The 15,682-nt window shown below is 39.5% G+C and overlaps 1 protein-coding gene across 3 annotated transcripts in view; it reads right to left on the bottom strand.

Moving 5' to 3' along the window:
* Positions 1-15,266, bottom strand: part of kiaa1549la (KIAA1549-like a) — a 99,148-nt gene extending 83,882 nt beyond the window's left edge. For all 3 annotated transcript variants that reach the window (XM_088298755.1, XM_088298756.1, XM_088298757.1), the window contains exon 1: positions 14,803-15,266. In XM_088298755.1, the coding sequence (XP_088154881.1) occupies positions 14,803-15,022 (220 nt within the window). In that variant the 5' untranslated portion in view covers positions 15,023-15,266. The remainder of the gene's footprint in view (positions 1-14,802) is intronic.
* Between the last annotated feature and the right edge of the window lie 416 nt (positions 15,267-15,682).

The raw sequence follows: 15,682 nt of genomic DNA, 5'->3' as shown, positions 1-15,682 counted from the left end.
TATGTTCATCAGCAGGCTGGACATTTTTCATGCCCCATATTGCCCCAGTTTTGAAGGCGCTTAGACTTATCTGTTATTTACATGCACGGAATTTGCAGGATAATGACCAAAATCCAAGGAGGAGGTCAAACTCATGAGCGGCTTCTATACATGGCGATGTGGCAAACACGCAGCAGCAAAAATGAAAAACAAGCACGGCGGTTTCATACAAATATCAAATTCCCAACAAGATAAAAGACTGATCCCTGATGCAGCAGCTGTTAAATGATGACAACATATGTACTTAATGAGAGCTTCTAGTGTATAAAATTGGATGCATAGGTTATTTTTAGTGCCTGTTTTACGTGCTTCATTAATACTTCTTCACAGTCCATTTAGTGGCTTGCTGAAAAATTCTCATCTTGGTGATTGAACCAATTTAGTTTTGAATTGGATTTACACACAAGCATTTTAGCAGTGTTGCAAGGATGAATTGGTCAATAAAACATCACATAAAGTACATATGGCATATTCTCTCGATTAAAAAAAAATCGGCATTGTGCGAATTAACTGGAAAATTGATTATTACTGTATTATAGCAAAAGAGCTTTTATAAAATATGAGTTGAATGAATTAATTCAATCTGCAGTCAGAGGGAATGTAACTAAACATTATATTGCAGAAGGATTAATGTTTAAATTAAAATAATGTCTCATTTTGAAGAAGGCTTATTGTGAAGAATAAAAATAACAGAACTAAAACTATAATTACCTTTTGGAAAGTTACCCACAGCAATATTTGAGACACCAGCAAAAACATGTAATGTTCAATGTTATCCTTTTCCATTTTTCAGTTTTTCTTTTCTTTATTCGATGAACAACCACTACAAAATGTCTTCTTATCCAAGCTAGCTTTCTTTTCTGAGTCGATAAATTCTAAGGAGGATTTGAACGTGGGCGTGTTTGACCTTGCAGACGTGAACCCTGAAGTAAAACTTTCTGAACATCTTTCTTTTCACGAGAGAAGAGAAAAAATAGTATGGAAATGATATTTTGCCTGTGCTTCTGTTTTTGGGTGGTTTAGTGTTTGTTTGTTTTGTTTTTTTACTGCTAATCCCTCCCACATTCTAAAGACTTGCATTTTAACTAGGCTAAACTTTCCTAAGGTGAGAATGCGATGTAAATGATCGATACCAAACAGGATGTGCCTTGCAATAGGCTGACGACCAGCCTGGGCGTATCTCACCTCTCTCCCTTGAATAGGCTTAGGTTCAGTTCAGTTTGGAAAACTGATGCATGGGAATTTACGAGTTTACGGATTTTCAAATGAAAATGTTTCGAGGGGAAGTCTACCCAAAATTTTTGTTCTCTCCCGGCCCACTAGTCAAAACATGACATTTTGATTAATATTGTGTTTGTGGAATATGCGCTCAGGGGCAAAATCCATCTCCCATTTTGTCATTTCTGTCCACTGAAAGTGATAAAAATAAAAATACTGGATACTGCGCAATGTAATAATAGAGTTGTTACTCTGTAATATATGTATCAATCGAGGATGGGTCGATATTAGATCTTGAAGGTATGATAACCTTGAGTAAAAAATATGGTGGTATTAAAATACAGATCTAAAATGTCATGTCATTATCCACACCGCTTATCCTGTACAGGATTGCGGGAGGGTACTGGAGCCTATCCCAGCTGATTACTGGCGAATGGCGCACTACACCCTGAACTGGTCGCCAGCCAGTCACAGGGCAGACATAGACACGCTCACTGAGTGAGAACCAAACCCACGCTGCCCACACACAAATCAGGCAAATGTACCATGAGACCATCAGTGACTCCGACTTTGAATGTCCTTAAAAAAAAGAATTCAAATATATGTTTTTTTTTTTATTTATTTATTTTTTTTACAGAAATGCAAAGTTGATGGGCAGAGAAGGATTTGTGAAATGTGACTATGTGATCAAGAACATTACTTTCAGAATACTCTGCTGTATTAGCTACTTTTTAAACAATCCCTGAAGAGGAATTAACCAAACAAGCAAACACACACACACACATGCACATCCCCAAAAATCTGCAAATCAATGTTCTGTCAGTCCAAAAATACAACCAAGTCCTGTGTTCACCTCACTGTTGAGCCTCTGGGCTACTGTGTGCTTGTCAGCAGTCACAGCAATTGATGCAGAACGGGACAGACTAGCATGTTTAAGCAAGACAACAAAAATCCTGCGCACAAACACACACACACACACACACACACATCTGTGATTCCAAGACCCTACAGACTGTGAGTGCTTTATGGAAGGTGGTGAGCAGCTGCAGCAATACATGGCCAACAGAAGGAGATGAGGCCATGCAGCTCTAAATCCTTTTCTCCTCCAGTCACCCTTAAGAGGCCAAGATTGATTCCATTTTCATTTTGGGCTCTTACATCCCTTTCACTCCCGCCTCTCTCACTTGCTCGGATGCTGAAGTCGAATCAAATGCCTGATGCCCATCTGTTGATGTGTTTGGACGCCTAAGCAAACTCCTGTGGGGAAAAAAAGTTTCACATTTCCATGCAGCAAATACCGTGGTGTTTTGGTGCAGTGGTTTGATTTTGGTGAACCTAATTCCTGTTTTCCGCCCTGCTTGTCTTGGGTTGATTTTCTGTTTAAGGCTGGGAGGGGCTCTTTCAGGAGACCCACACTACAGTCTCGTGCTCAGGTGTTTTTTTGTGTCTCTTTCTTTTTTTTTTGTGTTTGCCAAAATTTGCTGCTGAGCCTCACTCCCCTCGTTACCCCAAGTCCAACTCTCCCACCACGGATCCTTTGGGCCGCCACTCAACTCATGACTGCATTTCTGGCCTCCAGGAATCCTTTCCTGCCTGCTTGGACTCACTCTTGGACACAGCTCGTGTGCATTGTTAATCATTAAACTACATCTCAACTTTCTTCTTCGCTTTTGGGTGCAACTCTCAGATCATCAGCCCTGTGAAATACTGCTGAAAGATTGCACTTTTAAATGATGAAGACAAAGAAGGGGAAAAAACAATTTGATGTGTTATTTGAAAAATGAGTGATGAATTATGCTGCTGCTGGTGATGAGGATGATGTAGAGGCTTTTGCCAAGCAAGCATCCCTCTTTCGGTAAATCGAATGCATTGCACAGCTGTCAGCCACTGTGGTGCAGTCTCAGCATCATTAAATGGCACAGTGTGGACTCTCCTCATCTGCTGTCCATTTGTAATACGTTCGTCGCTTGTTTTATGATGCTCCTGTTCCAAAACTTCATCCAATTAATCCTCCATCTGCTTACTACCGGCTGACAGAAATTTTATTTTCTGACCTTGAAAAATCCTTGAGGTAGAAAATGTTCAATATGTTCCGTTAGAGTGAAAATGATTAGCATTTTCCAATTAGGAACACACAATGCATGTAAACGAGTGTACTGATTGATGCAAAGCAAAAAGAGTGACAAGCTGACTAATTAAAATTGTTGATATCTCTGCATTTGTTGGAATGGATGTTGCAATACTGTGTTTTTGTTGACATTGTCACATTTCTCTCCAAGAACCATTAAACTTATTGTGTTGCGTTTATTTATAACAACACTTTTACACTGATTCAGTAAATAATGTAATAAAAAGCGCCTGTCCATTCACATTCAGTACAATACGTACATACCTACTATGGAGCATACCGCAGTCGGAGGAAAAATATCATATAGTTCAAACATGACTTCACAATGTGGGGAAAAAGCCAGACAACCTGAGCGACTTCATTTGGAAACTCTCAATCTAGCACAGAGGTATTCAATGAAAAGTCACAGAGGTCCACGGCCAAAATTTCTTCCAATTAAAAGGTCCGAACTAAAGTCCAACTTCCCTTAATGTCTAGCCTATGTTGACATTTTTATATAGTTTCAATATTTAGTCATTTTCAACAGAGCGCACTTATATACTAAATATTTAGAAATGTTCCCATTAAACACCTTTGCCAGTCAAACAAATATAAGGCGTTTATTTCACATTCAAGAAAATGTGGCTCCAGGAATTTAAGGGTGCCACTTCCAGAAAAAACAGTAAATTATCTCCTGCAGAAATATATCAAGTGCTAAGCATTGCGTTAACATCTTTTACCTTTTTTTTCTTAAATCAAAGAGTTATCAGCCTAAAAAAAACGGAAAGCCTAATTATCCAAGTAAAACAGGTCAACATGTTCAGTACACAATCAATAAAAATGGCTGTCATCATGAAAAACTAATTCGAATGAGCTTTGACACCACCTTTTTTTTTGAATATTTTTTTAACATCTCTTAATGAGAAAAATGAGTTTGTGACTGCCCTGCCAGTGACTTAAATCTGGGTTGGAACTGAGTCAGGGCCATTGGGATTTGGTAGATTATATCACACATCTGGCCTTTGTGTTTTTTTTGTGCAACCGCATTTAAGCACTCCTTCACAACTTCCTCATCACTTGAAAGTTTTTTTATGTTTCCCCAAAATCCATGATACTTTTACTGAATATTTGTTTGCATGCCGCTGGGATGTAAACGAAAATGTAAAAATCTGTTGTACTGCACTCGAAGTTCGATGTTTTTGCGTGCGCTCACCTCAAACTTCAGCGGATAACTTTGCACAAAAGGGCGGTGCTTTGTTTCGTAGTGGCGCTTCGAAATGTTGCGACGGTTTCGGAGCATATGATGCACACTGGTTTTGAATCGGCTGCAGCCAGAACGAAACTAAATTTCTCCGTCCATTCATTTAAAACAAGACGCATCGACCTTGCTAACTTTTTAGCAAGGCATACAGTCAGCAGAACTCTCTTCCGGTCTGCTGCGCAATTGGCAGTGGATCGTAAACAAAAGATTTGATTGGCTCAAATCAGTGACGCCTTTTCCGTATTTACTTTCAGGGCGGCAACGTTTGCGAATGCGCCCTGAAAAAAATTCATCATAGATTGGTCATGGGTCCGGTCCGAATCATCCCGGATCCGGACCGCGGTCCGCCATTTGGTGATGCCTGATCTAGCAGTCCGAAACCCGAGCCTTTTTTTTTTTTTAATTGTTTGGCAACTGTGTGAAAAAATGTACTGCCCCAAATGCATACAGTAGTGCAGAATATGTTCTGCCCCAACATATTTTGCGTTTGCATCCATGTTTCCTTTATTGCGCATCTTGAATGCCTTTTACCTTTTGTTATATCAGTGATATTGTGATTGAACCTCTTCTTATACATCATGCAGGTTCTCGTGAAAAGCATAGCAATGCAAACACCTTTCCTGCATTAAACAACATCTGGAATATAGCATAGAGTATGCAATGCATACTGCGTGCGTAATCCGGTGTCTCCATCAAACAGCAAAACACCTGCACATTACTGAGTGTACTGTGAATTCCCTGCAGAGCCGCATTACATGGCATGCACTGCATGACACTCAACTGACTCCGTATTGGGTGCACGTGCATGCACAGTTAAGTCTTTGAACAAGGCGAGTGCATCCCAGTGCGTCCCACTTGAGACTGCAGAAATATAATTAACCTTCCCCAAACACGTTAACGAGGAAACATGCAACCTCGAAACAGCCCCCACAGATAAGAAGGAAAACAAAAGTGCGGCTAATTAGGATCACAAAATCAGTTTATCCAAGATATCTCGGATCTGTATAGTCGCAACTGAGCCTTGCCTTGCACGAAGGAATTAATATACAAGTGAGGGGAATCATTTTTATCGGATTACTCTTCTTTTCTTTCTGTTTTAGTCATTTATTCGTACAACTTAGAGTAGCAACGAGGTGCTTTCTGTTGTACGTGCCTTCACCGGTGTGTGCGAGCACATACACGCACGCTTAAACAGTCAGATCAAAAATACCTGAAGCGATTTGATGTAATCGATAAATACCAATTGTTGGCAATAAACATCGGCCAGAATAACAACCATTGTAAATCTAAACTACATCAATCATAGACCATGAAGTATTCTGTCAACAAGACAACTAGAGGTGTATCGATCAGTAAATAAGGGGAATAATTGTGGATGGAACTGATGTCATAAGATCATAAAAAGTTGTCGTGTGACGTAAACTTGACTAACTGAATTTAGACTAATAAATCTATTTTAAGAAAACTCACGTTAGTTTATTTTTTTAATGCTTTTGTCCGTCACCTGTCGCCGTTGTACTGCATTGTAGATTTTTTTTTTCTTTTTATAATGCGTTTGGATGCTTTAATGTTGTCATGTAAACATAGCTACATATCATATGTGTATCCCTTGAAATATATAGATTCATACAAACACCACTTTTTTAATTGGGACCTGCAGTGTAAATTTTGATCTATGTGGCCCGTTCGAAGACAGCTCGACTGAAGTCTGTTATCATCACAACCTCCTTGCGCAACAACCGCAAGCTGCTTCCATGTTTCTGCCTGGCAACAGAGGAAAAAAAATAACAGTGCTGGCCGCTGATCGGTTAAGCTTAACAGTAGGCATAATCAGGTAATAACAGCACATTTTCCTTTCAATGAGATTGATGGTTGATGTAAAAACCAACCTCATCTTTTTGGCCGAACATGTCCTTGACAAGGTAGGTAGTTATTTATTCATATCTGGAGGTTGCAATATTCTGTAGATCATTTTTAAGTTGGTCTTTTATATAATCAGCCCACATTGACTGCCGTTCTTTCCCCCCCCTCTCTCTCTCATCAGTTCGAGGAAGAGTGTGACGAAGCCCAGCAGTGCATAATCACGTCGGCACAGCGCAGAATTGCAGCTGTACATGAGTAACGGCTACTGTAATGCAGGGAGCATGTGCAAGGTGCTGATGCAGTGCTTCAGCCACCTCCCTGGGACCACATGAAGGTCAGCCTTGGACTCATTCCATCATTTTAGATCAGGGGTCTCAAACACGCGGCCCGTGGGCCATTTGCGGCCCCCGGGATGATAGTTTGCGGCCCCCGCCTTATTATGAAAGTTTAATGTTCGTGCGGCCCGCGAATTTGATATGACTGGCACTTTACAGTGTAAAGTGCCAGTCTGTAGTTATAAAGCTTTAATTACAGTGTAATTAAAGCTTTATAACTACAGAAGTAGGCCTACTCATCCCAGAACTATGGTTTATGCTTAGGATCTCTGCTATTTGACAAGATTTTGATTTGATTGACAGGAGACCCATGCGCGAACAGGATGTGCAGTCTGACGGAGCTTTGCATCAGCACTAGCACAGACGGGACTAATTATAAAATGTAGGATTACCTGGTCACAGTGGATAAAATTGAACCGCGGATTATTGTTGGGCACATCTTCAGCTTTAAAACGAGGGTAGGATTGTAATTTATTTTCGATGTTTTAGTAGGGGTTTGATTGATGAATGTTCCACTCATGTTCAGGACAATTCATGTTCAGAAGAAGATTAAAGAACTGTTAATACAGACATTTGACTCATTATTATTATTATTATTATTATTATTATTATTTATTACTGATTACTTTTCTTATTAATTCCTTATTTATTTTCTTATTAATTCCTTATTTATTTCTAAATCTTATTTTGTGTTAAAAAATAAAAATAAAGACGTTTGAGAAGATTAGATTTTTTTTATTTTTTTCTTGCGGAAAACCTGATGCGGCCCAGCCTCACCCAGAGTCTGCCTCTAGTGGCCCCCAGGTAAATTTAGTTTGAGACCCCTGTTTTAGATGGAAGAGCACATCTCTAATCGCCTCAAATATTCTAACCCAACATGAAATGAGCAAGGAAATATCTGCATCCACTACGCTCCCCAGTCTTCACTCTACTGACAGCAAATAGCAAATAATCAACAAATAAGAAACCTGTGCCATTGTTCACTAAATTATGTGTAAGGAAGAAGGTGACTCATGCCCTTGCTGATTATACCGAAAAGTGTCACAGTTTGGCTGACTTCAACCTTCCATTACTCTGTCAAAGTTAAAATTATGTGGTCGCCAATATGGCTAATGTCGTTGGTGTGTTCTCAACTAAATTTTGAACACATGCAAAAACACACACATTGCTCTTATCAGCCACAAATGAAAATTATTGGATGCACCATTTATTAAAATGGGTCAAAACACAATCAGAGCAGTCCATGGTGGCTGGGACACATACGTGGACACAATTGCTGGCATGCCTGTTAAGGATGGAAAAATAATTGCAATAATAATAATAATAATAAAATACGAAGAAGAAATTAAAATCAAGGAAATCAGACCCTGCTTTTGGATTGTAGCGCAACAGGATTCTTTTTGTAAAAACAAACTCACGAAACGAGCTTGGACAGAAATTATGAAAATCTTGACTCAATATTTTGTTGCGCAACCATCTGAGGAAAATACCTGTAGTCGAACAATTTTTCCAACTTTCTTTGAGATTTCTGCACCTCTCAGCACGTCTTTTGGCCCACTCTTCACGAGCAAATTGCTCCAGTTGCTTCAGGTTTGAAGGATACTTGCTCCAATCCAAATGTTATCTTTCAGCTCCTTCCACAGTTTGTTCTATTCTTTTTGGCATAAGCTCTGTTTTGAAATTGGAGATTTTCCAAAATCCAAAAAAATCTTAGAACCCCCCCCCCTTTTTTTTTTAAACCAAATGCCTTTCTAATACTAATTGGACTATAGTTGCATACAATACTTAATATTAGTTTGCCACGGTTTCTTAATGACTTCTGAATTAAAATTCAACTTGTTAGCAATTTGTATCATCGCAACCAAATTAAGTTTATTAACAATGATGTGCATTTGTGTGGTTTTCGCAGTCACAACAGCCCTCAGAGAGAAACTCTTACTACGATGTGGCCTATGAAGAAAATATGTTTGGCACGACTGTACGAGAGGCTCGGGTGTTTGCATTTGTCGACGTTTGAGCCCTGGGCCAAATTTGCTTTCGGTCCTACTCGGTTTTCCACTATTTCCTTTCCCACGTCGTGATTTTGTCCCCTGAAGCCGGAAATCCAATCCCCTTTCACATAGTCCAGCAACAGTGGAAAAAGATGACTGACATGAGTATCTCCAGTTCATTTTGTAGTTTGATTTCTTTAGGTGATTGGCTATGGTACTGTAAATACATAACAAAATAATAACATAGCTTAATAGTTTACATAATAGTAGTAAAACTGTCTTAACACAAGATGTATTGCACTTGGCCAAGAAATTGTGTCCTCAAACTGCGGCAAAGTCATTCAGGGCCTACTTGCCAAGCTTTTGAAGAATAGCCATCTTAATAAATTATAAAGGCTACCTCAAGTGATTTTTAGTCGCTCATGTCTTTTAAACTGAGTGTTCATATTTGACTGAGACTCAAACTTGTAAAAAAAGATATTGAAAATGTCGGGAAAAAAATCCCCACATAAAGTGTTTTACAGAAAATGCGAGTCTATACAGCGGTGCATAAAAAAGAGACAGGTTATCACTTTTCCCCAAACTCTAAGATAATTAACTTTAGTGGAAGGCATTAATTTCCTCAGAAAGGCAAATGACAACAAATTGAGGATAAGGTCAAAAGGTCAGTATGAATAAAATGAAAATGGCGTTACTCCTGAACACGTGTGCGTACGTGTATAGTCGGGAAGTCAATGCAATCAACCTTAGTCGGCCACTGAATGAGGCAGTAAACTCTTCTGCTTCTTCATTGCTTCCTAACGCAGTAAAAAATTCCTTATTTTTTTCTCACTCCAGGCATCACAAGAATCATTTGCTCAGAGCAGATTTCAAACTTTTGATCAGATGAAAGAAATAACACTCAAAGATCTGCTCAGAGAGGAACCAGACAAGTGTGCCTCTATCACTGCAATGATTTCTTTAATCACACGAGCATCATCTCAATCTGCGATCCAAACCTTTCTGGAAAACTAACCTGTATACTGTCTGTCTTGCACTTCTGCATTTGGAGGCAAACGCGATGACATCACTTGAGACCTCTGCTCATCACGCATTGGAATTTTTGTGTTGTTTTATTTTTTGGATGCCACCGCAAAAGGCTAGCAATCCATGTCTTACGCAATCATTACACACAATCAGAAATATTGTTCTGCATACATTTTAGGTGTGTTTTAACGCAAATTGACAGTTTAAAGAATTGTGTAAGAAGAGACTTTGAAATATAAAGTATCCACCATCTCTCACATGGCATTATATTAGTGAAACATAGCCTCTGATGGGCTAGTAGTTTTTCTGATATGATGGTCGTTGTTGAAGCTTTACGTTCCTCTCAATTGAGCACAAAGACAAGAAAAGTGGAGTGTGCATAATCAATGACGGACGAGACAAACGAACGAACGCTATTCATAACCACTCTGTGTTTGACGAGTTTGTCCAACAGATGCACTTGTGGCATCCCTTCCGACTCACAGTGCAAGCTGCAGCAGACCTCACAAATTATGCAACACACTTTCAACTTTGATGAGGTGGAATCTCTCGGCGCACAAAGGGGCAGACGACACCATGAAGGTGAATCACGGGAACTGCAATCAAACTGCTATTTGTGCTTGGAGTGTATTAATGATTCATCACACTCTGAATCATGTTTTAAATTATTATTGAAACAAATTTCAATCTAAGGTTTATCACCATTTGAGACAGACACTCTATGGAGGGATATGAAAGAACCTCATGAACAAAGATTCACAATTGTGAAGCAGCAAGTGAGTTCAAAATGCCGACATGAATAGATGTTTATCAGCTGGCATCAAAAAGCTTGGATTAAAATCGCAAAGTTCTTGCACTTGATGTCCAAATGTGTGTTCCAGCACCAGACTCTCAGCGACTGTAGAATGTGCTCTCGTGTTATTCCAACCACTGACTGACAAATACAAACACGTAGTGAGACCACTACAGATCGCAGATCTGTTCCCATGGTAACGCAGACCAAAAGATCTCAGCTATTCATGGCTCACAAAGATCTCTGAAAACCTGTGAAAGAAAACATACAACTGCAGTGTATGAGCCAGCCAGACACAAATATGCTCATACACGTTACATGCTCTCTCCCAGCGAAGGGGAATTGAGAGGACAAGACCACAATGACGTTCGCCACCAAACAACACAGGTAAGTGTTGAATTTTAGAAGAAAGTCAAATCTTTACCCACACCATCTTGCTTTCAGCAGTAGGATATAAAAGAGAATAGGTTACAAACAAGTGGGCCATTTTCTCAAATTTAACTCGAGTGGCTTGCCAAGAGTGTTTTTTTATACAAAAGGGTTGCCAAGTTTCTGAGTTTTCTGTATTCATTTTGAAATCTATTCTTAACATGATCATCTCTTTCTTTATGATACAATATGGCACAGAAGAGAGGTTGAAGTAGCTGAGCTAGTTTTTGTTCACCAATCACAGCAGCCTCTAGTGGAAACTCGCATTTTCCACATAGGAAATAAAGCACAATCGCAAAAAGCTGTCCCACAATCAAACAGGATCCATCAGAAAAACCTTTCTTAACTGTGCGAGCAATCTTGCGGAATTTATGTCTGACCAATAATGTTCTTTTTTTGTTGTGACCTCTCATCAAATAAGCATGCAAATTCTGTTTTCCATTTCTATCTTTTGAAATAAGGATGAAAAGTTTCATAAAATTGTGTTTGCTAAGGTAGGCAAAAGTCTTGCACAAAATGCTGTTTCAATTGCAAATTTCGAAGCATGTATTACTTAATACATATTCCAAATGATACGACCCAGCAGCAGGAAGCATTCTGCTGCATTTGAAACATAATTGAAGTTGATCATTGAAAGGGTCACCTTGAACTGACACTTTAATGTAAAAGTGGATTAGAATAAGGAGACTATCACCATGGCGATCCTAGATAAGAACAGATTGTGGAGGTGCACACGTCATGTGTAATTATCGTCTTTTATGTTATTACACTCTTCTGATCTAAAGGAGGTGCTCGGGAACAAGTAATTGTTCACCAATGTATCCACATTTTGTGACATTTTGGTTTGGTGGTGTCTTATTATTCTAATGTCAAATATATACCTTGGCTTAATAAAGGTTGGTAAACACAACACTAAGGAATATTTTGGTTTGTTTTTGTGATAGTGGTGAAGAACTACACTGCATCATACTGAAAAGTGTTTCAAATCAGTTGAGCCAAAAAGCACAAGATGAGAAACAAAACACTTCTCAATATGCAACTGCAAACTATCCATCCATCCATTTTCGGAAGCACTTGTCCTCATTTGGGTCACGGGTGAGCTGGAGCCTATCCCAGCCGACTTTGGGTGAGAGGCGGTGCACAGAAAATGGTGTGTTGAATGTTCTCAATTTGATTTTGTCACGTTGTTGTCTATATTCTACTTAAAAAATGAATCGGGATCCAGAAGATTTTAATTCATACAAACACTTAAGGAAATTAAATATAGGAAGGAAGTTCTACAAAAACTCTTTTCAGTACAAAAAATGAAAAAATATTAATTTTATTTATTTTATCTATAAATGTATATATTCTACAATTTTATTTATACTCAATTGGTTGCACAAATTATAATCATCTGCATGGTTGCAGATAGGTTTTTAATGAACGCATCTGGACAAATATGGTTTTATTTTGTGCAAGCACTTGCCAAAATAAAATTGAGAACATTTAACACAGGGTGGCACAGAGGGTGACTGTTTAGCACGATGGCCTCACAGTTCAGAGGTGCAGGGTTCGATTCTGGCTCCGGCCTCCCTGTGTGGAGTTTGCATGTTCTCCCCATGCATGCGTGGCTTTTCTCCGGGTTCTCTGGGTTCCTCCTACATTCCAAAATTACACGCGGTAGGTTGATTAGACATTCTAAATTCCCCCTTGGTATGAGTGTGAGAGCATATCGTTGTTTGTCTCTGTGTGCCCTGCAATTGGCTGACAACTCGTCCAGGGTGTACACCGCCTACTGGCCGAAGATAGGCTCCAGCACGCCCGAGACCCTCGTGAGGAGAAGCGGATCGAACAATTGATGGATGCATGAATGGATGAAATTCAACACACCATTTTTTTCAGTCTAGGGCTATGACTACACTGCAAAAAATGGGGAGTGATATTTATTTGAAAAAAAAGTTTTTTCACTCAGACATTCCAAGTAAATTTTACGAGAAGATTTTTTTGAGTGACTTTTGCTCGTTTATTGAATTAAAAAAAAAAAAGTCACTCAAAGGAACACTGTCTTCGATACACAAGGTTACTCAACGTGATTGATGATCGAACCCACAACCTTGAGAGATGGACACGGCCATTCTACACTTGAGCTCAGTGACTGAAGGAATATATTGCTCCAAAAATAGGCTAAAAACCGTCATTCCGGGGGATCCATCTGACACTACTGTACAGTGTATCAGTGTATATGCACAGTAGCAGTGGCATGCCTCATGTGTAGAGGGGTCATCTCCCAACCTTGTGGTTATCGGTTCGGTCCTACACTGTATTGAGTTGCCCTGTGTATGAAAAAAAATGGCTTCAACCTTCAAGTTACTTTTTAAATTTAAAATTTATTCAAAATGTCTAAATTTTACTTAGAATTTCTGAGTGAAAAAAACTTTACTTGGATTTTTCAAGTAAATATCACTCCCCATTTTTTGCAGTGTACTAAAACCAAGCATTATATATATATATATATATTTTTTTTTTTTATGAATTGTGCAAAAAGTTATCTTTTAATATGCAAAGCACATCAGCGCTGGGAAATCCCAATGGAACTTTAGTTTTGGAAACTTGTCTGTGCAATATACACTGAAAAAAAGTTGTTCCTCAATTTTATTTCTTCAAGTGGCTGCAAGAAATAAAATTATCTGTAATCCAGATACATTTTTTAAAGTAGTGTATCTGGATATTGCGCAACCCGTACTGACCCTATGGACCATATGAAATCTGTCATCTTTCTGTCTGTATTGTGAGAACACGTGTAAAAGTTACAACAAAATTCCGTCTTCAAGGCGTCATATTTGATACATGCAAAGGCTAATGAGACAGGCGGTCCTGTGCAAGAGCTGAAGTCAGACGTGAAGGTCTTTACTGCTGTTTTGGTGCGTGTTATTTTTCCTTTGCATATGCCTCGAGGACGGGGAAACCATAAATCATTGATCTGCATCGACAATGAAACGTCCCCGATGGAAATGCTGGAGGTTGAAAAACTAGAAGCTTGATGTTCCTTGAATGAATAACACTAATAAAAGAAATAAAATTGACTTCCCGGAATGCATTACAAGAGCGCGGTCAGTGTTGTTGGGTCTGCTTGTGTGCCCACTCTGCGCTCTAAATGCGCGTTTGGGGATGCTTGGAACAAGTGGTGTTCAATCACACATGCTTTAAATAGAACTCAAATAGGGTGGAGGTTGTTTACATAAGACATGCAGAGACAAGGTGATACATTGTTTAAAATATATATATAGAAGAGAACATTCCAAGATCAGTCGATCTGATTATGCCATTTAGGATATGTTTAGCTATAACTATAATTTTTATTTTATTTAAAAAACGACTACTGACAACATAACTCCCAAATACAAATATTACCATGTAGAGCATTTATTTGCATGCCCAAAATAAAATCCAAGCACCAAAAAGGGTCTAGTTCTTTTGATTTCTTTTTGTCTTTCTCCCAAAGCAGAATATGGTACACCGCAAGATTACAACATCAACTGTTCCAAACACAACAACATTTATCTTTAAGAGCTGTACCTGTATCCAAGAGTAAAAACAAGCTTTCCCACTCAATAACCGTCGGGTCAAACGTCCTTAAAAAAGCTTCACTTCTTTCAAATGGGACTCAAGACACAGCACACCACTACACAAAGATTGATTTTTGTCTTATTGGCGATGAAGAGCGTAAATAAAGGTGACATGAAGCGTCAGCGTCTCACCATCAGCAGCCAGGGAGCACTGGATCGTCAGCATCAGCACCGCACCGACGGTCACAAAGCACCGGGCCAGCATCCCGCCCAACGCCCGCCTCCTCTTCTCCTGTCTCGGCGTCCAAGCTTCCAGGTTCCGTGCCACGAGACACGGCGAGAATTGCTCTTTTGGAATCTTTTTCCGTCCGCCGCCGCCCCTTCTGGGAAAGAGCGCATGTTTGGGAGCCATCGGTCAACCAATTAATGCTGGATGGAGAACAGCTAACGGCGGCATCCGATCAAGCTGCCCCGGGTACACACAAGCAGGGATCCGCTCTCCATGGACCCTCTACCGGGAGATTGCTTTGGCTCTCTACCGGGAGACAAAAGCTGATCAATTTCTTCCTTCTCTCGTCACGCTGTTTGCGTGTGCGTGTGCGTGTGCGTGTGAGTGTGTTAGTGTCTGTGTGAGAAGTCTGATATCACTGCTGTGACCGCAAAGATGTTCGCCAGCGCGTCAAGTTAAGATCTGGAACGGAAGTAGTTGATATTGACTTCAAAATAAAACGAAGCTCTTACTTAGGAAACGGAAAAAAAGCATACTGGCCGGAATACACAAGTTATCAAAAATATTTTTACTTTTTTTTTCATTCATTATCCAAGCCGTTTATCCTGACGAAGGTGGCGGGCGTGCTGGAGCCCTTGGGAGATGTCTTTGAGCAATAAAGGGAGCGAAGGCACGTTTACTGATTCACCCTCATAGGTAAAAGAAGTTCAGACCTCACTCAATAGTTTCCCTCTGGATTCTTCTCTCAAAATAGCATGCTACCATAGCTTCGGTAACGCTGTGAACTGATGAACACCAAAATTGATAAATTGAAAATGAAAAACACACCAAGCTGAAGTATTG

This window comes from Idiotropiscis lumnitzeri, chromosome 6 (assembly GCF_059441095.1).
Source record: "Idiotropiscis lumnitzeri isolate Australia: NSW breed Sydney's pygmy pipehorse chromosome 6, RoL_Ilum_1.0, whole genome shotgun sequence".
NCBI classification, from domain to species: Eukaryota; Metazoa; Chordata; class Actinopteri; order Syngnathiformes; family Syngnathidae; genus Idiotropiscis; species Idiotropiscis lumnitzeri.
The sequence above is the reverse complement of the archived record's forward strand: the minus strand, read 5'-3'. Positions and strand labels throughout refer to the sequence as shown.